General features: G+C 38.4%; 1 protein-coding gene across 4 annotated transcripts; it reads right to left on the bottom strand.

The window, feature by feature from the left end:
* Positions 1 to 7,056: 7,056 nt before the first annotated feature.
* Positions 7,057 to 17,807, bottom strand: TYRP1 (tyrosinase related protein 1). 4 transcript variants are annotated; one of them, XM_069777442.1, is made up of 8 exons: positions 17,693 to 17,807; positions 16,581 to 17,051; positions 13,882 to 14,204; positions 12,314 to 12,518; positions 11,173 to 11,340; positions 9,445 to 9,624; positions 7,924 to 8,070; positions 7,057 to 7,356 (listed from the first exon to the last, which is right to left on the bottom strand). In XM_069777442.1, exons 2-8 carry the CDS (start codon positions 16,960 to 16,962, stop codon positions 7,151 to 7,153), a joined length of 1,611 nt encoding a protein of 536 aa, XP_069633543.1. In that variant the 5' UTR covers positions 16,963 to 17,051; positions 17,693 to 17,807; the 3' UTR covers positions 7,057 to 7,150. The 4 variants fall into 4 exon arrangements, with proteins under 4 accessions (XP_069633543.1, XP_009920752.1, XP_069633544.1 ...); XM_009922450.2 differs by having other exon boundaries at positions 17,534 to 17,756; XM_069777443.1 differs by having other exon boundaries at positions 17,554 to 17,719.
* Between the last annotated feature and the right edge of the window lie 7,458 nt (positions 17,808 to 25,265).

Below are 25,265 nucleotides of genomic sequence, written 5' to 3'. Positions count from 1 at the left end.
ACAGGGGAAAGGCACAGTGGCAAGAGCTGCATGGTGGTTCACAGGGAACCTCGTGGAACAGATGTGCTCCAAAGCATTGGGGTTATCTAGGTTACCGCCAGCACCTACACCCAAACCAAACTGAGGTAAAAATCCAGGGCAGTGTCTGCCCTTGAGTGAGTGGTGTCCAGCTGAAAAAATTGTATCTGGCCAGTTTTATGCCAGCTTGATCGTTATCAGTATCACTTTTCTGAATTCTTATTCACTTGAAGAAGTGTTCTTTTTACAGGCCCTGCTGCTGCAGCTGCTGAGTTATCCTCCCAGACTGCCAGAAGAAAAAACATTAGCAGTGCTAAAAGGACAAATTCTGATCATAAATTGCTAATGTAAAATAGCATCAGTGTTTGGTAGGCCCTCATTTTCTTCTTGCTGGTAGATGCAGGGATAAAAAAAGACAATACGACAATCACTTCTCTGTCCCTGTTAAAAATAAATAAATAAATAAATAGATTACTTTCCCCAATGGACAGCATTCACTTGCTGTTGTGAACCAGTAATTGCGGATACAAGACAGGCATGTATTGTTTCTGTTAAGGATTTGTTTTCAAAATAATGAGCCTGCAACAATTTAAATAGCATCCCAAAGAAAAAAGAACCTAGACTGCTCTTGCAATAGGAAACTGAGGGAGACAAATTAAAATACCTTTTTTTAGAAAACTGCGTTTAGGATTTGAAATGACTTTTTAGTTAAGGCGTTTTCTATTCCACGTCAGAAAAGAAGTGGGACTGTTGGGTGAAGTGACACCTTGTGGCAAGCAGCAGACCTTGCCTGCGGCAGAAGGCCCTTTGTGCACTCCCTGCTTGGGTGTGGGTGCAGCACAAGGGAATTTTACTGCCAGCAATCTTGAAGCCACGGTATAAGTAAAAATATGGTTCCTAAGAAGATGTAAAATGAAAATTTCACCTAATTTTACACGTGAGACTTTTGCTTTATGCTCATATTAAAGGCAATTGCTTAGTAAGTGCTAGCAAGGGTGATTTTTTTTTTCCATATAAATTAATAAATAAGAAGTACAGATGATCCCTGTGATCCAAAGTCCAGTTGAAATCAGCATCTTCACTTTTGATTCATGCATGACGTAATAATACAATCACTTGATACTATTTAATCTTATTTCATTCTTTGTCTTTAACTATGCTGCTCATACTGAGAATCATTCCTACATATTGATTTGTAGAAGGTGTTACAAAGAGACAAAATTCCACTTGCAGGCCTTAGGTGCAATGATATTGTCTGGAGCTACTTTTTTTCTGCTATATTATCTGGTAATCTAGGGAGAAATATTGTTTTTCCTACAAACTTCGAGCTTAATAGCCTGAGACCATTTCAGTTACAACACAACTTTCAGCTTCTAAACATTTTCTCCCCCTCCTGTCTTCTCCTTTGAGATATTTTCTTCAGAAAAATTTTCTTTAGCACAAGGCCTTTTTTCTATATCAGTAGTTTTCTCTCAACCTTTCCAAACCGAAGCAAAATAAAACCTAATACCAGTAGTAAAGAGGCGGGTTGTGTGGACAGCTTAAAATCCTCTTAGGCAGTCATCCTATCACCAGTTCAGCCTCAAATTAAGGATGTTTAATTCTGCAGCATTGCTTCTGCCTTCCTTTGCAGCTTCCTTTGCTTCAAGCAAAGGACCATGGGTCCCTGTTGTACTGAACAGGGGCACTGACTTCAGCAAGATACCAGTCCTATTCCTTGAAGAGCTCTTACTAGTTATAAAATCCAAATCCATGTTGGCTGTTTGCCAAAGGTCTTAAAGTCAGTTTCTGTGTACGTGAAAACCTAACTTACTGTAAAATTACTGTTTAGATCCCCTCCTTTGCCCCCAGCATTTGAGGGGTGAAAGGGGAAAACAGATGCACATTAATTGGAATTGGCAGTGACTTACCTTAGATACCTCTGGGCATTAATGGTGGGATTGGCAGGATGACAGAAAACAATGCACACTATGGTCTATATTTAAAAATCTACACAGAAATCAATCCAAGGTTTATTTTAGTTGGAATTGTGCTATTTTAATTTCCTCCAATGTGCAGCAAGAGGCAAATATTGTGAACGCCATTTCCCTTTCCCTTTACCATAAACCAGCACAAGAACAAAGCATCTGCTAAAGCGAGCACTTTCATTCTAAACTGGAGGTTAAATGAGATTTCAAGTTACAGTTCAGTTTTGAGACAGGAGATCCATACATTTTGCTCCAAGTTAATATTTTGAAAATAAATGTCTCAGTTTTAATCAGGCTTCCTTGACAAATTATTCTTTTGGTAGTCAAATGTTTAGATGGGAGTCATTTTTTGGACAATAAAAAATATTAAGATGACAAACTGAATACACCTCAGCAATAAATCTTGTTTTAGGAGTCATTCCAATTCTATGTCAAGATAAAGCCATCATTAACCAGTGTTGCTTAGCCCATGCACACATAAGAGAGGTGAAACTTTTGGGCTTAGAAATGCTTCTCTAAGTTATACAAATAGTTCAGCTTTGTGTTCATGCAAGTTATGATTTTACTATCCACCATTAAGGGGAAGTTAACTGGACAGCCTAATTGCCCACCAGCTTCCACTAAGTTCTCCAATCTGGCTTTGAAAATCTTTACTTTCATGTAGAAATACCAGTTTGTAAGGGAAATTTTTCCCTTGATGCTGCCTTTTTTGTAGGCAGCAAACTTACAGAGTCTTTTAAATTCCAGGATATACGGTACATTTATTGAACAAACTATGCTACATCATATAACCAACTGCCTTTGCTGTTTTCACACTAGTATCCCATTGGTGGCATAAGGTTTTCTGTTATAACCTTGTTTGCAATGCTTTTTTATTCCTTACTGGAAAATTTTGCATGTGGGAATAAAAATTCATGTTATTGGAATGTAGGGGAAGAGGGGACCTATCATTACTGTGCTGTTTCACTTCCTCTCACCTTTCTTCAAATCTTAAAGTTCACAAGGTATTTCTTCAGGTTATCTTTATCCCTCAAGGTTCTCTTCCAGTACTGTCCTAGGGGTGATGACTATCCACGCAGTGTGGTTTTGTTCATCAGCAACTCTCTTGAAAGAACTATATAAGGCTGATTCAGTCTTCATAACTCTGCTAGTAAAGGCCTACAGGGACCATATAGCCCTGGTACTTCCTTCAATACTATAGCATCATCTCTCCTCTGGTTATGTCTCTTCCCAGTCTGCAGATCCTATTCCAATTCCTAACTTTTCAGGCTTAAGCACATGACACTATATCAAAGGCTTCAGCATCAATATAATTCCTAAATAAAATCTTTGAATTATCTTATCATAGAAAGCTATTAAGCTAGCTAGCATGGTCTAACTTTGATAAATCTGTGCCATATATGATTCCAATTGTATTTTCATGGTTTATTTTGGAGACTGTCATGCTATTGAGTCTAAATTAATAAGCTTGTAGTTGCACAGAACATTTTTACTTTCCCTTTCCCATAAAATATTGCTGCTTTCAATTGCAAAATACTTCAGCTGACCTGATAAAATTATTCAAACATGTTACAGACGGACTTACAGTTTTGTATATAATTTTTAGGTTCTTGGATGGAAATTACCTGCTGTCTTGATGCAGATATATTGTTCAGTTTCTGTCTTGTAAGGCAATTTCTGTCTCATTCCACAAGCCTTTAACTCTTTCTGTACAAGATTAGCATAGTTCATCTTCCTGAAAACAGAGGTCGACTATCACTGACATAGAAAAATGTGTCTGGATCATGCTAATCTTGACTCTGCATTTGTTGCATTTGCATTTGTATGGTCAAAGAACCTTTTCAATATTTCCTTCCCAAGGTCAAATGCAGCTTTGGCAGCTTTCTTTTTATTTCTAAAATTCCTGACTGTAGTTCCATTTCTCTCTTGCATATTCTCAAAGCCTCTATTAATATTGTCTGGCGAGAACCTGAGTTACTGTTTCATTATTTAAATTCACTAGTTACTGTCTACTAATTTGCTTTTTATAAGAGAAATAAATTTCAAAAGCCAAACTCAGATGCTGTTAGAGAATTAAGGCAAATAAACATAAAAAATCATTAACAACCGTAGTTGTAGGGGATACCTAAGAGGCCTAAATTTTTTTTTCTTTTTTTTTTTTTTTGTGATACAGTAACTGCAATCTAAATCAAAACAATAACAATATGTCATTTCATTAGACCAATAACTATTTGTGGAAAAAGGGTCTATCACCAATTACATCCATGGATTTTTGTTCCCTTAGCATCATTATGACTATTTATTCAGCATTCTCCAAATTTTACATAAATTATGCAGTTCTAATTTGTGTGAGAGTTTCTGTCTGACAACACTTAGAGATTTCTGCTCATATTCCAATCTGAGGCTCCTTTCAGTTTTTTCCTTAATGATGCCAACCCTTTGCTACCTATGCCACAGTTGCTTTTGGCATGGTTATCAGTTCAACATGAACTTAGCTCTATTTTCTCATCATTTCCAGATACCCTTTACAGCTGCCTTATACAACCCTTGTATGAATAAAACTTTGTGAGAAGAACAGGTAGGAAATGTCACAATGAGAAGTGACATCACATGCTTCATAATTGCTGCACCTAGGACTTCTCAGTGAGCACTTTTTTTCCAGCTTTTCACTTTCTTTCTTCTCCTCGTGACTTCTGCTACCTACTCTTGCCTCCACATAACAAGTGAAAGCCTGTAGTTATTACACACTCAATTTTCTGGTGTTCATTTATTTTTCCTAATTTTCTCATATGCTGGCCATTTCAGATTTCAAACCTAAAACAGATTTTCCCCATCAAATTAGCTCAGGAACAGACACCATGCAGTTTCAATGAATGGCAGGAACTTTTTCTGCACACCCAGACATAGTTCGGAGTACTGCAAATAGTGACCAAAGAAAGAAGGACTTGTGAGACTCTTATCAAGAATGGGTCACACACACAGTTCTCCACTTTCCCTCCCCCTCTAATTCCTATGCTTGCTGTTCCTTTTCTTTTAATTCTGCTATAAAAATCTACCTTGCTTCCTTCATTTATTTGTGGCAGCTGTAACTAGCAGGCAGTTCTCCTCATTCTCTGACCCACAAGACTTATGGCCTGTTCAAAACTTGAGTGTATGCTTTTGCTTTAAGGATATAGTGTCTTTAATAGCTAATGTCCTTTGCACAAGATCTGGTCTTGCCATGCAGTTTTCCTTCTGCTATCAAGCTTCTGGATGCTACTTTTCATCCACTGAAGTAAAAACACTTAATAAAGGAAGCTCTATTATCTTAATTTTATAAATGAGTTGAATGAGTCACAGAGGTAAAAATATGCTAGCTAAGAATATTCAGCAGGTCAGTAACAGAGCTAAGAATAAAATCCAGGTCTCTTGACCCCAGTCCAAAGTACACTGGATCACCCTGCTTTAATCCACTGAAATCACTAAAGTGGATGACTTGTTAAGTTGCTACTCAGTACAAGCAAAAATGGCAGAAACAGGCATTTAAGTTGAAATCCAAGCTGCTGCTTCTGTACCTGAAATACTGATTGGCTAGACTGTAAACCCAAAAGCGCAACCCAAAAGACCTTTGTCTAATTTACTTTTGTGCCATGAGTGCCACAGGTGAAAGTTTTCTTTGTAAATATCAGTTATGTGTGTAAATTTTTATTGTTGTCCATGCCCCATGCTTGGTAAGATGGGTTAAGATCATAACCCATCTTCCACTCATCTAGCCAAGAGTACCTGTCCTACTATTTACATCATTCTCAATGTTTAAATTCCATACCTCCTTGCAACTGAGTAAGTGTGCTTTGAGTACACCTGGTACTCACTGAGACCACTGAAGTTAACGCAACACATAGAAGGCATGACCCTCGCTTTTGCCTAATAACTTAGTACGTAGGAGAGCTGCCTCAGACTGAAGGAGCTCAATACAAATTACTGCCATTTCTGTTGAAGCTGGGGTCAGACAGAAGGAGACACAAGAGAGAGCTTGACTTTATAGTCTGATAATTAGACCGTTGAGTACATGATGTGGGATTCATTAGTCTGAACCCACGAACATCTCTGTATGTCAGCTAATGACTGCTAAATTAGATTCAGTAAGCCATCATAGGAAAACAATCAGATGATTTATTGGTACCCAGTTATGATGAGAGAAAGGTGAGGCTTGAAGACAGATTCCTTAAGCCCTACCTCAGGCTGTAAAGGCAGGTGTCAGTTTGTTGCCCTCCTACTTGCTCATGTTGAATAAATTCAACAGCAGTTGCATATGACTATTTTTCCAAGTCTATTCTACAGCCTAATGCCTAGGGCCTTCTCTCAAAGTACAAGAGATGTGGGTTTAAATTCCCACAAGAGAGAATTGAAACCAGGTCTCATTGCTGGGGAGGATGACCTGCCACGGATAGTGAGAGAGAGAAAGGGAGTGAGAGAGTGAAAAATAAAAATAAAAATAAAAATAAAAATAAAAATAAAAATAAGGCTCCTGCCAGCTGTCCTTTCAAATAGATGCCCCCTTCAGGCAGCTGTGTTTGAACATACATCTGAAGCGTCCAAATGCTGGAGTGGCTTCTTGGTGGTGAATCTCTTTTCACAGATCCACCTAAAAGCAGCAATAAGATCAAAACTATGTTCTGTGAATAAAGTTGGATTTCAAACACTGTTCCCCTCAGAATTCCCTTGTAGCTCCCTGCCTGGCATGCTCCCTATTTTGAAACACATTTCTACTCGCCTAGCCAAGGTGTCTACTTGTATTTTGTATTCTGCTTCTGTCCCATTCTAGACTTGAGCTTTTCACAAAACTACCTCATAAAAGAATTCTGGGTATAAAGGCTAGATGAAGTCAGATGACATCGTCTGTCAGCAAATTAACTAAATTTTACCAGATTTTACAGAAATATGCATGAAAGAGGCTTGCAGGTGAGCCCTGAAGAATTAATGGAATTCTGTTAAAATCAACACAGAATTAATATTGCAAAGGTGACTTATTGATGCCTAAGTGTATGAAAGAGGTGAAGCCTGAAGCAAACATATCAAGACAGCTGACAGTTTATGCTCTTTATTTTAAAGCAGATGGATGACCACCATTTATAAAATACAGCAAAATAAACAGTTTCAGTCAGATGCGAAAAAGTGCTGTCTCTTCAAACAACAGACTGGCTTGGGGTTGATATGCCATCATAATCATCTGAGTAGTGCTGATACTGGTCAGTAAGAAGAGGCTGGTGCAACTCATCCTTATTTTTCTTGACACGTACGATACATGCAGCAGCAGCAAAGATAATTGCAACAAGAACCAGTGCAGTCACTATTGCGATAGTTATCATCTCTGTGACACGGAGAGCCCGACCTATGGGAAGGAAAGCAAAAGGGAAAGTTATTAAAAGTAAATATCAAGTGTATAGATAAACATCAGAGGGACAGACCAAAGCTCAGTATCTGTCATATTCAATGAGATGTGAAGTAGAACTAGTTTAAACTTTGGTTGGTAATATTTGTTCCAAAATCTGAGAAAATTTCAGTCTCTCTTGTTACACTGTAAAAACATTCCTGTACCTTTCTTCTGCTATCTGGTTTGTAAGAGATTTGCATTCTCTGCAGTGATTTAATGGAGGCATATTATATAGGAACAATGACCTTCTGCAAGGTTTAGATCCAAATAAAAACTTCTCCAAAAATTGAAGTGCATAGTGGGAGCTTCATGCAGGAACTATCTATCATCAGTAGCTATTTAGCTGTACTAAATCCCAAACACAACTGATTTGGAAGGCCAGGCAAGAAAAGAGAAAAAGACTTTTATGAAGGCATCAAATATTGTTTGTGAAATTTGAACCAACTTTGTTATATGATGCATAAACTTAAAGGGAGAAAGACATGATGAGAAAAAAAGAGGAAGCATCTAGGTTGGACAGTTTACCTGGCCACTCGACTTCATAGCTGTATCCCAGGTTTTCTGGTGCAGTAACAAACATTTCATCATTGGTAACTGGAGGCCAGAAAGGCACCATGTTGTACTGGCGGTTATGTCCAATAGGGGCATTCTCCAGTGGATATGTTGAGATATCTAAATTTGAAAGTCAAATCACACTTCTGTAAATAAAACCAAAATAATTTGCACTACTGCATTTTTTCGCAGCAGGATTTTGAGCACCTCAATTTTTTTGTTCCTAACCTAAGTTAATCTAGAAGGATTGGTTTTCCAGTGTGACAGATCCAGAATGTAGGGCTCTGCTCTGTCCAAACCCAAGACCACTAATGATATCTCTGTTTTTTAACAGAAACCACCAGTAAATTGTAAAACTTTCTGCCTGTGTTGGGCCTTTCATTTCTTCTCACATGGAAAAGGAGAAATATGTATATATGGGGGACTTGGAAAACCTTTTTGCTACAATCTGACTTTGTCTGATTGTAACAGTGATGAGCTCTCTCATGCAGTTCAGGAGGGCAGCTGATATGGACTCCAGTGGAATTATTTTGGAATGTTATGGTAAATTAGGAGAAAGTCGGCTGAAGGAAAAAAAAAAAAGGACAAAAAAAAAAAGTCATCTGGTAAGATGATGCAAAAGCTTGTGATATGTCATAGGTCATGTAAGTACCACAAGGGATACAATTGCTCTCTGATAGTTGATGTGGGAAAAATATGTGAGGCAGGTTGTGGAAGCTGCACAAAGAAGTCTCAGTTGTGCAACAGCAGCTGCCTTCTGTAGAAGAAGGAAGAGGTGGCTGGATTATCCTAAGAGGAATACAGTTTCTGCTTTGTGCAGACTAATGCGCAGACATTAGGATTACACAGAATTCTCCCCCCTCAGTTCACTGATGCCAGTCTCCTTCCTTCTTTATTTCTTTTTTTCTTCCTTCTTTGCAGTTCCTTCCTTCTGTCCTTCCTTCCTCCTTCTCCTTCACTTTCGCCCTTATTCCTTTTCTCTCTTCTTTTTGGAGTTAAAGAAGCAAGGGCAGCAACAGTGACCATCCTTTGAAATGGTATGGAAATGGTGATGGAATGCTGGTAGTAAATCACAAAGGTGGTCAAAATGAATTGTAAGGGTGTGCATGGCATCTGATCTTGTTTGAAGAGAAAAAACATAGATATTTAGTTCACACAACAATGGAATGTCCATGAAGTATTTGAACCTTCCATGGTTACACTATCTTTGCTTTATGGAGACAATGTATTTGCACATTTTGTTTTCTTGAATTGTGCATGGTGTCTCTGGCCAAGTCCCTTGACAGACAATGATTTGAAAATGGACGTCAGTGGGGTGAGGAAGGGAGCTTGCCTGTTATTACTCTGTCTTTGTTAACTATACGAGCTGTTAAAACTCCAGTCCTCTCTCCTAAGCATAGGGGCATCTTGCTGTCCCACAAGAAGCAGCTGAGCTCCTGTGACAACAAAGACTGACAAGCACCCATCTTGCCTCTGTCCGTGAATACATCTTACCTGCAGAATACCTTCTCAGCCACTCATCAAAAACAGCATCTGTAAATGTGTGCAGGAGGACAAAAATGGGATCATTTGGTGACAAATGAGTTTGCCCTCCTGTCCCATTCAAAAATAGATGAGCCAAGTTGTGAAGACTTCGAACTGCTGGGTCATATTTCCCTGAAGGATCACTGTACCCTGAATATGCAAACAAAGAAGAACACAAAAAATCCCAGTGAACATTTTGTTTGGAAGCTGCAGTCCCAGATGGATACTTTTTTCTCTGAAAGGCTGTCATGTTCTGTTGACTTGTTTAACATAAATGACTAGCTAATTCAGTACCTACCGGCATTTGAGAAATTTCCCTAGCATACATAATTTTCAGATTAAAATAGCCTTTACAAAAGAATGCTGAGAATGTGGAGTGCAAGGCTGCTGGGATCTAATTAAAAAATGGCCAAAATAAACCACATCATAGCATGAAAATAAAAGTATATATTTGGGACCTACATATCTTCAGCACAATGGAAATAGTTACGTGTGTTTTCTAACTGCTGACTTAAGTGTGTATATTTTGACATCTAACCTAATGAGCCAGCTGTTATGTTTCCACACATCATTTCCATGCTTACTGCAAACACATCTCAGAAAGCTTCACATGCTCTTTTTTTTTCAGTGAAGATACCCCATGTAACTCTGTTAGTGTCCAACACCTCGTAACCTCCATGTCAGATGTCAGATTCTGAAGCATCATGAAAACTTCTTCTGTTTTCAAGCTTTGTCCAAACTCTCCAGAGAGGGGTCCATACAGCTAATTGGCTAAAGCCATGTTTAGATACTAGATACTGATAGCCCATTTGTCAGATGTGGTAAGCACCCAAAACTTTCATTTATACTTAAAAGGTTGGTGCACATTCTTGATTTTGTTCTCCAAGAGAAATAAAATGGAGCAGATCCTCCCTGTTGTAGGAGTTATGCCTCTTTGAAAGAGCCAAAGGATCTACAGGCCTGGCAGGGATCTGAACTGTCACTTGGTAATCTTTTTTCATGAATCCTAGTCTTTCCTGTTAAAAACTCTGGATTATTAAGGTGCAGAAGTAGTTGGCAGGATACTGGCTGAAAAGCATGAATCAAATCTTTAGGCTGGTTTTTGTGTTTGGGAGTGTGTGTTCACATGCCAGAGACTGAAAATTTGATTTTAAATGTGTAGAGCTTAGAGAAGAACGGAGTTATATGGTCCAGAGAGAAGGACTAACATGTTTAGCAGGAAGTCCTGTACCCAGACCTCAACTACTACTTCAATACCATTTCATTAAGTTCTACCAAGGCTTACAATTTGTTTTGCTTTCTTTTGTTTGTTTTAATTCAAACAAAAGACTAACTGCTATAAGCAATTGTTTGCTTCATTTAAGAATGCAGCTGCATCAATCCACAGGCAAGGGCTGTCTGTTTTCAGAGGTGGCAACCTATTACTAGGTTACAAGGATGTGATTTCAGCTAGTTTCTACTTAGTATACCAGTGACAGACTTTTGAGGCTTTTATGCATTTAAAAAACTGACATAAGCTATAAAGTAATTTACCAAGAGCTTATTTCCACTTAATACTAAGCTAATAATGCTAAGAACAATGTGTTCTTAGTGTCCAACAGACTGTCTCCAAACTCATACTTCCAACAGGAAAAATGGCAAGCCTACTCCCATGACTTATTTGTAGTTGTTCCAGGTCCTTTTATTTGCCGTGCTTACCTTCTACTGTGTTACGGAAACTGTCTGTTGAATTGGAATAGAAAGGAGGAGTGTCAAATACACCAACTTCCAAACACTGAGCAACATCCTCGGGCTCTGGGAGACGCTGTACCATAGGTCGTGCAACATTTCCAGCAGGATTTCTTCGGATGGGACCACCTTCAGTGCCTGGGGATGGAGAGAAGAGAGAAAACAATACTGGTACAAAACAGTAGGCCACAGAATGCATCCTTCTAATGACTGAACCATGGGGAAAAAAAATATCCCTTGCAAATGACACATAAACTGAATGTATGGGCCAGTTCTTCGTGTCAGGCAAAGAATCTGAATTTTCATGGGATCCTGTGTGCTGGATCCTTTGCACCAGGATTTAAAAAAGCATCTAGAAACCTCTTACTGAATTTTGTGGTTCTGTAAGTGCTTTGGGAAAATTTTCTATAGTTTTTCATTGTGATCTATTGATGAGACTTAGGACAAAAGTTTTGAGGATGTCCTGGTAGAGTAGCTGGGGAAAGGACTATAGTTGATTATGTAGGTGACTAACCCAATATTGTGGTTTTCCCCTGTTTTTCCCCCCTGTTTCCATGAAGATGCAGAGTTGTGGCTTGAAGGTGGTGAATAAACAAGAATCTTGCTGGGTTTTTTTAGCTCTTGTAGCTGAGGTAGATGTGTTGCAATTCAATATTCTTCACACTCAAAACATGCTCCACAGTTAACATGGGGATTTGTTAGATGTTCTCCTTTTATGAGCAGAATGCCGTGAAGGTGATAAGTGGAGTAGTCAGAAGAAAACTTAAGCTTCAGTTAAGAAATGTCACTGCCAGATTTAATTATTAATGGCACAGGAGATGAATAGATACTGCATAAGAAGGAAAGTCAAAGCATTTAGGTCTTGCTCTGCCACAAGCTCCTGATCAAATTTTGAAGTGCTTGGTGCCTCAGTGCAAGACAGATAATCAATATACAGTATCTCAGTATCTCTGATAAATATCTCAGAAGACTGATGAAATGTGTATCAAGAATATTCAAAAACCACTTCAAGACTTTTTGGCTGGGAAAAGCCATTGCAATGTAAAGTATTATATTTATTTATTATTAAAAGGATTTTTCTCTCCAAATATTTGCCAGCAGTCATACTTACTGTTACAGATGGTTCCCAGAGTCTCATAGTCTTCTATATTTTCACACAGCACTCGCCACTGAGAGAAGATTGAATTCTGGCTGATAAGAGAGACATCAAAATTGCTTCTAGCTCCCATCAAGTCATCTGAGCAGATATCACAGGTGTTTTGTCCTGTTGCAAAGTTCCAGTAGGGCAGTCCAAAACTGGGGTCCTGCAGCATGTTCTAAGCCACATAAATATGGTGTTAATACATGTGTGCCCCATACAGGTATAATATTTACTGCTAGAAGGATGATAAAAAAGTTAAATACATCTTAGTAAGAGTCTGAGTACTGCCTCATGGAGGAGACAAAATCTATGGAAAATCTATGAAATCTATGTAATAGCTTTCTGTAGTTTTTCACATTGATGGCTGTGTTCAACAGAACATATAGTTGGACTACTGAATTGGGTTATGGTTCTCCCTCATTAATAAGACAGTACCTCTTCCATGAAACCATATTGTGAGTAGTAAGAAACAACACTTAATACTGATACCACATTTTTCCAAATATTTTTAGTGGCCTGTGAACAGCAGCAGTGTTTGTAGCACATGGAATAACTAAGCCAACTGTGGAGCAACTGAGCAGATGGAAAAGTAAGGAAAAGTGATACTGGCTCTTCAAATTGTCATTGTTTGGTTCCAGTGTGGGTTGGAGTTGAAAAGTTCTGGAGTGTGTCCTGGCTTCCAGTATTTATATACCAGGATGTGTTGGCCAGCCAAATTAGCTTAACTAATGATCACGTTTACTAACATAAATAGGAATATATATTAAATCACCAAGAGCTAGAACTCCTCAAGGCTTCCACATAATGAAATGCCACTGATGTCAAATGTAAGATTTTGAAGGGAGTTTATGCCTCAGCCTGATGCAGATCCATTGAAGCTAGTGGAAACACTTGAAAAGATTTCAAAAACTATTTAATCCTGACCTTGAAAACTTAATTCTCTCTTCTTTAAGAAGGATGGTGGTCCATAAAATAATATACTCCTTTTATGGATAGGTTCACGTAAGAAAAGGGAAACAAGAGAATCACTGATTTATGGAACAGAGTATAACAAAACACTAATTTGTCTAACCAGTTACACTAATTATAGAAATAAAATGTGATTCTGAATCCCCAAGCCATTTCTGTAATACTTTATTTAGAATTTCTTCTGCTTTGATTAGTCTAACTTAGTCAAGAATCAGACCCTTGATATTAAAAATAACACTGTCAATAACTTCTGTTGGTCCAATAAAATGCCTTCTATGGATATATCTATAATTTGTATCTATTTTTACAGGAGATTTTTATGTAACTTTTATGTTTTCCATTACTCTGATTGAAATATTATTTTTAACATCTCTATAACAATGACAGTCTAAAACCTAAATGCACTCTATTAGGTTTGGTATACCTAATGAATTACTGAAATTGAAGCAGAGTTATTTCAATTTATAGACAGAGCTGCTATCATTTTGCCTATTGGAATGTGGGGAGAAGTTCTTTAACTGCACAAATCATAGCATGAACACATGGCCTAACATTAACATGAACTTTACCTGCATGTCTCTTTCAAGCTGCAGTAGATGGTACCTATGCCACGTGACAAAAGCTGGTCCCTCATGAGAGAAATCAATTCCTCCAAAACTCTGCTGCCCTGCACCAAGGAAAGTCTTTCTGACAGAATAATAATGAGACCACACAAAGTAGTTATAAATTGAGATATTCTCGAATTGTGGTGTGTTGCCATCTGGTCCAAATATTTCCTCACGTCTTCGTGTGGCAATAACAATGTCAGGATGGATTGTCACCTTAGCTTGGTGTAAGGCATTCACAAAACGCCTCCTTTCTTCTGCACTCAGATCCAAAAGATTCCTCCTGACTGTGAGGGTACAGAGAAAGCAAGTTACCAAAGTAATAGACACTCAAGCCTGATCTCACAGGACTAATTTATTTTGCTCCTAATAATTCTGGGCAAGTCCCTTTTTCTTCAAGCAGTCATCCATTTTTTATTGGGGCAATTCAGAGAATATTGAGCATAAATAGCAAATGTTATTTATTACCAGAAAGGTTGAGCTGAATAGAAATAAAGCCCCAAACCTTGTGGGTTTAGTGTTTTTAGAAGTATTGTTACAGATTACCGTTCCATCCTGTCAGAGAAATGACGGAGTTCTTTGTCACACAAACCTTTCAGAACTTCATCCAATATATGTAAGGTTTCCTGTTGTAATACTTTACAAGAAGAGAATACTGTATAGCAATTTATAATAATCAGAAGCTCTACCGCTTGACAATTTAGTGAAGAAGTAAATTGTTTATGGTTGAACCATTGTAGGAAAAATGGCAGATTCACCAGTGAATTGTGAATTGTGAATTTCATGTAGCACAACACCTCTCTTTAATGTCATTACCTGCTGTTAACAACAGCCATATACTAGTCCTTTTTAGCAGTATATCTGAAAGCCATTTAAAAATATAATTTTCCACATATAGACAGTGAAACAAGTAAGAAAATTGGCTTGTTGAAATACCAGTATATCAGCAAGAGGAAAAGAGTCCACATCACCTCAGTTCCAGTCCAGCACTCTTTCACCTGGACTGAGATTTCAGGCTAAGTTTAGACTAACACACAGGTAGAAGTCCTTACAGCTATTCTTCAATATGCACTCATTTTCATTATAAAAAATACTGGGCTATTATTAAAGTTAAGCATGAATTTAGAAGATATGAAGGCACCAAACTGCATTTTACAGCTATTTTATGTGGATATGCCAACACTAATCCAATAATTATTTCTAAAGCCTCAGCAGCAGGGTCCAGCTCTATGGATGGACAAAAGAGGTGACCTCCATGTGGAAACTTAAAGCATAATAAGAAGCTAATTTCCACTATTTAAACTCAAGTTGTCATGCATGATAAATCTGATTCGCTTAACATTTTACTGAGTAGTAAAGGATTTAATAAATGAGAAAAGTAAAAAGTGCTTTTGTATACCCTAGAAAATCAGCTAAAGCTGCTTTTTGCCTATCTCCAGATTTGCTTTGCTAAGTTTGTGTGTGCTAATATTTATTTCTTGGTTATTTTTCAGAGTCATCATTGTTAATGAGAACAAGCCAGAGCATCAGAGGGTGCAACCTGGCTTAGCAGATTCAATTCATGAGTCATACTTTCTGCTTTCTAGTTTGCTTCTTGGAGCTCAAAGAATTAATAAAATCTTAAAGTCTTTCCCACAGCCCTCAATAAGTTGTTTTTAAGGAATCTTAGTGTTAAGATTTTGAATTGGTAATTGATCCTTTGTAAACCCTTTCTGGAACATGCACTCATGTTCATGGAGCGTTTCCTATCTGGTGAAAATAATGGCAATGCTGATTTCTATTTCTGCAAGAGGCACTGCACATTTCTGCTAGAGACCTGTTGTTTCTCATGTCAACAGAATACATCACTCATTTGGGGGATTATGACTTTTACAGGATTTCAATAACACCTTAAAACTTTCACTAATAAAGACTGAAATCTTGTTCATTCAGACGGTTTTGACTTAAGGACAAGGATCTGTCCCCAAGCCTGCTTGTCTTTTTCAGTTTACCTACAATATTCAACATCTTTCCAATCCCACAAGGATTTTATAACCATTTAAAAAAATTATAGATTTCTGTTTACTGATGTTCTGGACTAAACTGAAACTGGAGGACTTTCAGAAAGACCCACCAGTCCCTGTGTTGATTCATCTGAACAGCTCATAGTCATGAGTCAAGGCTTTTAAAGACAATGACAGCAACTAGGTGAATAAAAATTTACAAGGCCAGGTACATAGTTTAAAAATGTATTAAGGGATTTTTAATCAAAAAAGCTGCTGTCACACTTAAAGTACTCACAAGGTATTAGACACGATATCTAGATGAGTATTATTCCCATATTCTGAAACACACAGACATGTCTATATACATTGTTTCACTCTTAAATAATTCCAAATACAATTTTTTCAGCTTAGATGTTCTATTCTTCAATGGACTTGGTTCTAATCCTGCACTGACTACAGGTTTTGTTTCTTCCTGTTATTGGGTAGTAAATGTAGGTGTTTGGTACACAAGCTGAACAACTCATCTATCAGCTGCCTTAATAACCCCTACGGCAATGTAGATTTGCTAAATAAATATAAGGGGCATTTAGTATTGTAAAGAAAAGAAATACGCTAAGTACATTTAGAAGCAGGCATTGCCAACAGGCAATTTTCATGTCATATTTCCCATGCTCTTACCTATATTGATTTGTTGGCTACAGGTAGGTCCACTCCAGCCAGGGCGACATGACCCACAGTTGTAACCAGAGAAGTTGCCATTGCACCGGCACGTTTGGTTGAAGAAGCGTATCGGCCATTGCTCACGGTCATCCCGCCCATCATGGATATACTGTGGGCCGTGGGGTCGCGAATCGACAGTCACCTGTACGCACCGGCCCCTCCCTGTAGACACACCACACCGGTCAGTACCTGGCCCAAACACAGGGAAATAGTCTGGGCAGCACATGCCGCTCCTCAGGGACTCGACAGTAGCACACTGGCGAGGAAACTGAGCTCCAGCTTGGCCAAGCATGCTAAGAAGCGGTGGCAGGGAAAGGAGCAGCAGCATGGGGAGCAGCATGACGGCAGATCCAGCAGAGCCGGCTCCTTCCGAGAGCCAGCTGTCCACACACGCTGACTTCTCTCCTGCGATGGGACACCCAGCTACCTCTACAGAGAGAGAGAGAGAGAGAAAGATAGAAAGAAGAATAAAAACAAGCGATACAAACCTTCAGGCTACCCTTTCCACCCCAGAAAGTGCATCTGAACCCTGCACTTTGATACTCTAACTGGAAAAGCAAACAGCTCTGACTACAGACACTAATGTTCTTCTCTAATTATCAGCACAAAAGATAGTAACTTCCTAGAGCTATGTTTGCTCATTGACTTCTAAGTGCTTCCCGAATGTTCATTCACATTGTACACCTGCAAGCCAGATTTACTTCACTACCACAACATGCTAAAACCGGTCTAAGGCACCAATTTTTTGAACCTTTTGTTTCACCACCTCCCTACCCCCGTTTGTGCCTTTCTTTTCTGCATTTAACTAGAGTATCTTGTTCTCTACTCAGCAGTTCCCCTCTGTGTTCCCTTGCTCTTCTCTAATGGCAGCTCCACCAGAAAGTGAAGTTACAACGCTTCATCCATTGTACCTGTTCCCTCTTTCTGGTACCTCTCCTCTGCTGAGATCCTGTTCTATATCTGTACGTCCTGCAGCTGTGTCTAACACAAAATAAGCACTGCTAGTTTCTCTCCTGGTTCAGTCTGCTTACTAATCCTTCTTCTACCAACACAGTACAGCTTGGCCTCACCCTCCTTCTTCTATTAATCCCCTTTCTACTTCAGTGCATTTCCCTGGACTTTAAGTACTTGAACAGCACATGATTTCTTTCATGCTTATCTCCTTGTGATTTTACAAGTTTTAGCAAAGGTCAGAGACAAATACTTGAATTCAAAACAGAACAACTGTGAAGGTTTTTTTCTTTTTAATTACTTGCAAAGAAAGGCTTACTTGAAAACAGACAAAGAACACTGGGGAAATTCACATTTAACAGATTTTTTTTTAAAAAATAAAATTTTTCAAATGGTATTTTGAAGATCAGGCTGAAGTGAGTGACGAAGATGTGTTATTTAGAAAATTAAACACTCCAATCTAAAGTTACAGCTTTGAGTTTAACTATTTCTTTTGATAATCACATAAAATGACAATGATCATACTGGAGTATCCTGAAATGCTAAATTCTGAGCAGGTGCTATGAAGAGTAATGAAACAAAGAAATAGAGAAAAACAGTCTCTGAAATGAACAAAATACTTCTCTATTTTTTGCAAGGACAATTTCCACTGAGCAAAACTGTCCCTATTCAAGATCTTACTCTCTTTCTGATCTATCAATAAGCATGGCTTTCAGTGGGGTAAGCATATTTTTTCAAGAAACATCTTAACTGGCACCAGGATAACACATTAACAAGTTTTCTGGGAAAAGGTTCAACCACAGTGTAACTGACATCAAGCAGAAAATGGATTACGTACTCCTTCTTCTGCTTCTCTATATGCAAGTCAAAGTATGAGAGTGCACCCAATTCTGGCAGGCTACAGAAATGGTTTTTTATGTGTTTATTCTTGCCAACCTGCCATGCACCACAGCAGTGAACCTTGCCAGCTGTGGTTTGTATAACCACACATGCTATAGCTTGCTTCAGTGTAATACTAAGGCTTTTAGTACACTTCTCCATATTTTTAACTCATTCTCCATTTGCATACAGGAATATTTGATAATCCTTAAATGAAACTCTTTCTTTTTCTGGCTTTCTTTTTATTCTCCTTGGGACACGTGACACAAATTCAATGTTATCACATCAGAAGGTAAACCAGGGCTAGTAAAAAAACTCTTGAGATTTTATCTGAAAAGAACTCTGAGATCAAAGAAGCAGCATACAGCTTTTAGCTATGAATATTTAGAAAATACAGCAATTTCACAGTAAACTTAGATAAATCCTGTTCCTTAGACAAAGCCCCAGTAAAAAATAGCAAACAGATATACTGACTGGGGTTGGCTGGCATCTTAAAACTCCCCTTTATAATGGTGGACATGATGTAGACCTTTTGTAAGCCTTCTGCATAGCCAGCACCTATGAATTTCGTTCAGCAGACTTGTAGAGCTGCACAGCTGAGGATCATTTCCCTTCTTTGCTCCCAGATGTTCCCTTGGGTTTCCTGCTGGAAATCTTGCTGAACAGTTCGGTGGTATGCAATCCCTTTTATAGTCTTTATTTTGATATTCTTGCCGTTAAGAGACTCCTGCTCCCCTCCTGTGCCTAGAAAGACTTGACCTTGGAGATTATCCAAATGCACAACATCTGTGTTTCTGTGGCTCTGTTCAGAACGGGCTTGTCTACATAAGCAAGGTAATGAGGAAAAAGTTGGTGTGTGCACCCCTAGCTCACTAATTGACTGTGTGGACTAAAAGCCCTGCAAAGAGAGTTAGTGAATATGCTAGACATTTGCATGTAGTTTGCAAAATTTTGCTGTGTAAACATTAGTGCTTGATGCTGAGAACAAGTCTCTATGCAGCCACATGAAGTTCAGCTGTGGCCTATAGCCTAACTTGCTGGAGAATGTTATGAAAATATAGCCAGTTCTACTTCTGCTTGAATGGTCATTGAAAGCTGATGTGCTGGTTCTGTCTTACCTCATGCCATTAGTTATACAGTCAATCATCAGTTCTCTGGGAGCTACCCTATGGTATTTACTGAGTGCCCAAGATTTACAAATTCTTTAAACTATGCGGTACTTTGAGAGCTACCGTAGTTCACCAAGATTTTTACTCCTCAGTCTCAAGACACATAGACCCTTAGAAAAATTAGATTTTGCCAACTTTGCCTAAGTTGCACGGGAAGTAGTTTAGTGTTTATTACTGTTATTTGTGTATCACCTTCTTTTTCCTTCCCAGTAGAAGAAAATAATGATGCTTTTATGAAAAAAGCAGAGTTAAATATCACTTATATGATAAGCGGGGGCTTTGAAGATGAGTCAGAACTGACCTTCTCTTTCTATATCTGAACACCTCTGTACAAACACAAATGTTCAGAAGATTTGGGTTCACATATGAATCCAAGTGCTGCATGGGATCTTTCTTTGTGAAAAGCAAGTTACCAGAGGACGCTTAATCCTCATCTGTGTCTAGATGTGAAAATGTGAAAATATAATTTTCCAGAATGAAACTTTATCTATTATATAATAAAATTCAAGGAAAGTGATTTTACTTCATTAGATTCTAAAAATATGAAAATTATATGAGAAGCCATTGTCATCTTTTCATTCAAACTGGGAAATAAAATTTCAGATATTTATATATAAACCTGACATTTCTATTCACTGAACATGATATACAGTGCTAGTGTTTTACAAAGAGATTGTTATTATTGTTAACACAGATGACTCACTTTTGCTTTATAGCTACACATAAATAAAATAAGGTTTATTGAAAGCGCAGGCAACTTGTCAGGAGAGGAGTACTGGAAAAAACATACTTCTGTCAAACATTTTCAAAAGTAAACTTGCATTTTTCATGGAAAGAAATTAACTGAGATGGTGGGTATGCTAGAGTTTGCCACTGGATTGTGCAGTACTGCAAGACCTTTACCTCAGCTTGAAAATGTCAGTATTTCTTGAGAAGTGTCATAACCTGTGATGTATATACTGGAAAATATGAAACAACATTTTTCTTTTTTTCTGACTAAATGAGGCTGTCACATTAAAAGTTAAAGAAACAAGGTCATTTTAACCATCCCTTCTCTTCTCCCCTCCAAAAAAGAAAAAAGTTCAACTGAAGTTGCAGAGCTTCTCCTAAGGACATTAGAAGGCAAAAATGGAAGCCCAGCTCCTCCAGTAAAGCTGACAGAACCTCTGAAATGCTGGTGAAAAGTCTGAGTAGGATTCCATGTTCTGTCAGCACCTTGGGTAGGTATGCCCTCATGAGGATCTCAATAGGATGAGTTAAGGGGCTCAGTGGCATGCGTTAAGGTGCTCAGTAGGACAAGTTGAAGGTCAGCTCCATCGCTGATGAGAAGCCAGAAGTTTGGGATGCCCTTCTTTCCCGTGGAGCTGCTTCTTAGCAGGGGCTGGCCCTGCTGCCCCTGCCTGAGCCATGTTGCAGCTGCTTAGCAGCCGTGTCTGTGCCTAGGCTGGGTGGCATTCAGCCTCAGCTCCTGCCTCCCTTCCCTTCTGGAACAGCCAGCCCTTGCTCCTCCCTGACACCTTCAACTTCCAGCCTTGTGTCTCCATCATTGCGAGGGTGTCACTGTGCTCTGAGCCTGATGGCACTCTGTGCTACCCAGGGGAGGAATGTGGGACTCTGCACTGTGCTTGCTCTTAAGCTGTGGTTGGGCATCCCTCAGTAACAATGTTTACCTCTTTATATATGTCATTACAGTGTAATGTTGTATGGTTAGATAACTAAAACAGATAAAGAATATGTGAGATCACACAAAACAAGTTGGTTAAAGTTGTGAATGTAATGATTTGTTCTTTACCAATACCCAAACAGATGTTCATGTCTGCAGGAGAAGAATCATATTTTAAGCCATAAATTATATTAAATGTCTTGATTATGGTACCAGTTTCACAGAGAGCCCAGCAGTATCTTTTAAAGGAGATAGCATGGCCACAACCCCTTTGAACATTAATTTTGATATGATTTCTGCTATGATGTTTCTTTGAAAAGCATTCTTCTGAAAAAGCAAAGAATTACATAAATTTCAGTTTTGTGAAGAAAAGAAAGAAATTTCAGAAATGAACACATTTGAATAGATTTTACAGTTTTAACTGTAAGATCATTCCATTTTCCTTCAGTAAGCTTAAGAACTACAGAATTTTATGTGACATGAACTAGGCAAACTTTGGAATCAATTGACAATATCTCACATCTTAAAAAGTATGATTAAAATCAGGCCTTCATCACCACTTCTGTTGTCCTTTTCTGACTAAATTATCTATTTTTCAGGTCTTTTCCTCATCTGTATTTCTTACAAACCCTTACTTGATTTTTCTTGCTCTTCTAATATCCTGTTAGCTTTTGTACTAGTGACACCCATTTATACAGAGACATTACAGGTAGTCAAGAAGATGTTTCAATACATAAAATTTCACTTCCCCCCCTCCAACTGTTGATTATAGTATTGCCAGTGATTTGAACTGGAATGTTTTTAAGAAGAATTACAAAATAAGCAGAAGAAGCTGTTTAGATCTTAGATACCAAGGTCCAAGAGAGCAAAATCACAGAATGAGAGGATTGCTCAGGCTGGAAGGGACCTGCTCTCATTAGTCTAACCTCCTGCTCAAAGCAGGGTTGACACTGAATTCAGAACAGGTTGCTTAGGTCTGTATCCAGCTGGATCTTAGAAAACCCAAAGGATGGAGATGGCATGACCTTGCTGCATTGCAATTCCACTGCTGGGCTGTCCTCAAAGAGGCTGTTTTTTCTTCCTTACTTTAGGCCAGAACCTGTCCTGTGCTTTTGGAAGCCAACATTTGCAGTCTGCTGCTGGGTGCTCTCAAAGCCATCCTTTATGCTGGCTGAAACAGCTCCAGTCCCACAGCCTCTCCTTGTGGGGCAAGGGCTCCAGCCTCACCATCTTCATGGCCACCTCTAAACTTAGTCTAATGATGAGATCTGATGAGCACTGGGCAGAGAGGACAGTCCATGGCCCTCCTCCAGAGCTGCTTCCTGGCCCTGCAGGAAGGGAGGCTTGGCCTCATCCTTGCTGAATTTCATAGTGTCCTGTCAGCCCCTTCCTCCCCCTCTCCAGGTCCCACTGGACTGCAGCCTGGCTCTTGTGTCTTGCTGTGCCTTCTGCAATGGGGTCTGAAAACACCTCTGGCAGAGTATGCACCCCTTTCCTGACTGGATACTACACCAGTTGTAAAAATTAAGTTTTCAAGGCAGACAAGAAATCCTTCTCCTGCTGTCAGATTTCATAAACTTTCAAACTCTCCTTTCTTGGAAGTCTCCAATCATCACTTGCACAAGCGCAGTCCAGACATTGCACTAAGTAATTTGTAACATTCCCAGCCCCTGTCCTCTACAGTTTCTTAGGTTCATAGATTTTACTGTAAAATGTAAATAGACTTCTGAAGAGTCTTCTGTTGTTTGCACTCAAATGCTGTCATCTTGGATCAGCTCAGAATCTCTTGTCATAAATGCCTGAGACCAACAAACTAGGCAGCACTGAAGGACAGCACTGAATACCACACCTGGCCAGTTAACCTAGGTCACCTTCTCTCTGAAATAAGGCTGGATCTGGAGTAGAAGATATTGCTTATACGGAATGCTCATATTTCCTACAACAGCTTACTGATAAAGGCTTTTTAAAGTACATTTTCAAAGTAGGTGGAAAGTCTGGAGCTGGAATACACACATCTGTTTGTTTAGGGCATGAGAACACAGTATTCATTCATAAGCTCCATTCCTGAACACATGAAAAGACATATGATTGTAATGATATTGCTTCACGTCTTTTTATTCCTGTGAAACAGTACCTTAAAGAATCATTAAAGGTCAGTGCCAGGAAACAGAACCTTATCATCCAAAGTCATTGAGAATATCTAGTGGAACAAAGTTGTCTACTTGGGTAAATCACCTCTTTGCACTTCTTCAGTTGCAGTAGCCTTGTTCAGTTCTGGACATTTGAATAAGCACATTACATTTTGAGGTTTAGGCTATTTCTTCTAATTTCAGCTGGTGTATCCTAACAGCACAAAGCAAGGCTAACGTAAAGGAGACCAAAATTCACCTGATAATTTTTCTCCCGAAAAGCAGTGTGGGGGAAAAAAATTAAAAACATAAAAAGAACAGCTTATCATGTTGTTGTTGTTCTAGCATACATTAAGCAATAAGTAGTCAAAACTACTGTCTCAAGGCATCGGTAGACAGCTGAAGAGATTACACCAATTATCCAGATTTCAGTAAATGGTGCTGGAGTTTCATTAACAGAACATGTGGATGCAGGAGAGTATGAATTTATAAACAAATTATGAAATGGCAGGGCAACAAACAACACTGACATTAATTGATGTAAAGCAGATAAATTTCTGTTTATAATTGGAAGCACAACCAATGGGAAAGTTATTGCTGGAAATCTTTTACTCAGATTAGCACATGTGGTGAAACTGATACAAGGTGGTTTTACTGATATTTATCATCCAAATTGTAAAAGTACATAATCATAAGGAGCACATAAAAGTCTAATTTCTCCTAGCTGCACAAACTTCAGGTTTTAGCAAATTACTTCCAACTAATATTGGTGAATGTAACTATAAACATTTAAACCTTAGTGGTCTGTTAAATAAGCAATTTGCTACAGTGGTAAAGACAGTGTGCCAGTCTCAGATAATACAAATTAATGTAGCACTCTTGGTTTTAATAACAGGTAGAATTACAGTGACCCTGAGGGAGCTTGGCAATTTACAATGAGTCTTGGCTCATTTGTGTAGGTTAACATTTAGTAGGCTTATTTGCCTACTAGAACACCACAAAAGTAATACTTACTGTTACAAGAAACTGCAGTGATTCCTAGTTAGTCCTATTATGTATTGTCCTGGTCTATATTTTCTCCCTTTTTGTTAGAGAACTGGAAGTCAAACCAGTGGCCAACATGAAACTCCACTTAGTGCAACCTTACAGAATTGAAAATACCATTCTGAAATAATAGAAATAAAAAGACTTTTTTGCATGGTTTGGATTATACACAAGGTTTCTACATACTCCTTAAATTGTATAGTCTTCTCCTCATGTCTTCCCTTTGTTGTGTCAGATTTTGAAAGCCCCATACTTACTAAGATACATCTCATACATAGAGTAATATTATCAATTTCTCTAGGAAATTGTGTAGATACCATACTGTATTTTACTCTAAGATTGAAGCCTGGATTAATAATAGTTAAAATAGCATTAAAAAGTCATCTGTCTTATGGGAAATAATTTTCTCACCTTCATCCAGCAGACTGAATGATGTTTTTCTTAAACTCTTAATAACCACTTCCCCCGCCCCCAAATAAGCCTAATTCTGTTTTCATTGGGAGAAAATTTATATTAGTTTTCTTGAAAGCCAGACCAACTATAAATTCATATATGGGAAAAATAAATAAGACAAAGGACAAGATTTTTTTCTGAAGTTTTCGATAACCTGATAACCCCCCCCGTTAAATCAAGTCAAATCATATTTTAGACTAATTGATATTGCTTTTCTTAAAGTACCAAATTTTCATAATTAGTCTCACTGAGGCTATAAACAGTTGAACGCAGAGTAAGTAATTTCAGTCATAAAATGTGTTAAATGCTGTTCCATTCAACTAAATAAAGGTTTTAGCCACTGTACTTAAATACA

The sequence above is a fragment of the Haliaeetus albicilla genome, chromosome Z (genome assembly GCF_947461875.1).
Source record: "Haliaeetus albicilla chromosome Z, bHalAlb1.1, whole genome shotgun sequence".
In the NCBI taxonomy this organism is placed as follows: domain Eukaryota; kingdom Metazoa; phylum Chordata; class Aves; order Accipitriformes; family Accipitridae; genus Haliaeetus; species Haliaeetus albicilla.
Note: the sequence above shows the minus strand (reverse complement) of the source record. Positions and strands in the feature narration are given on the sequence as shown.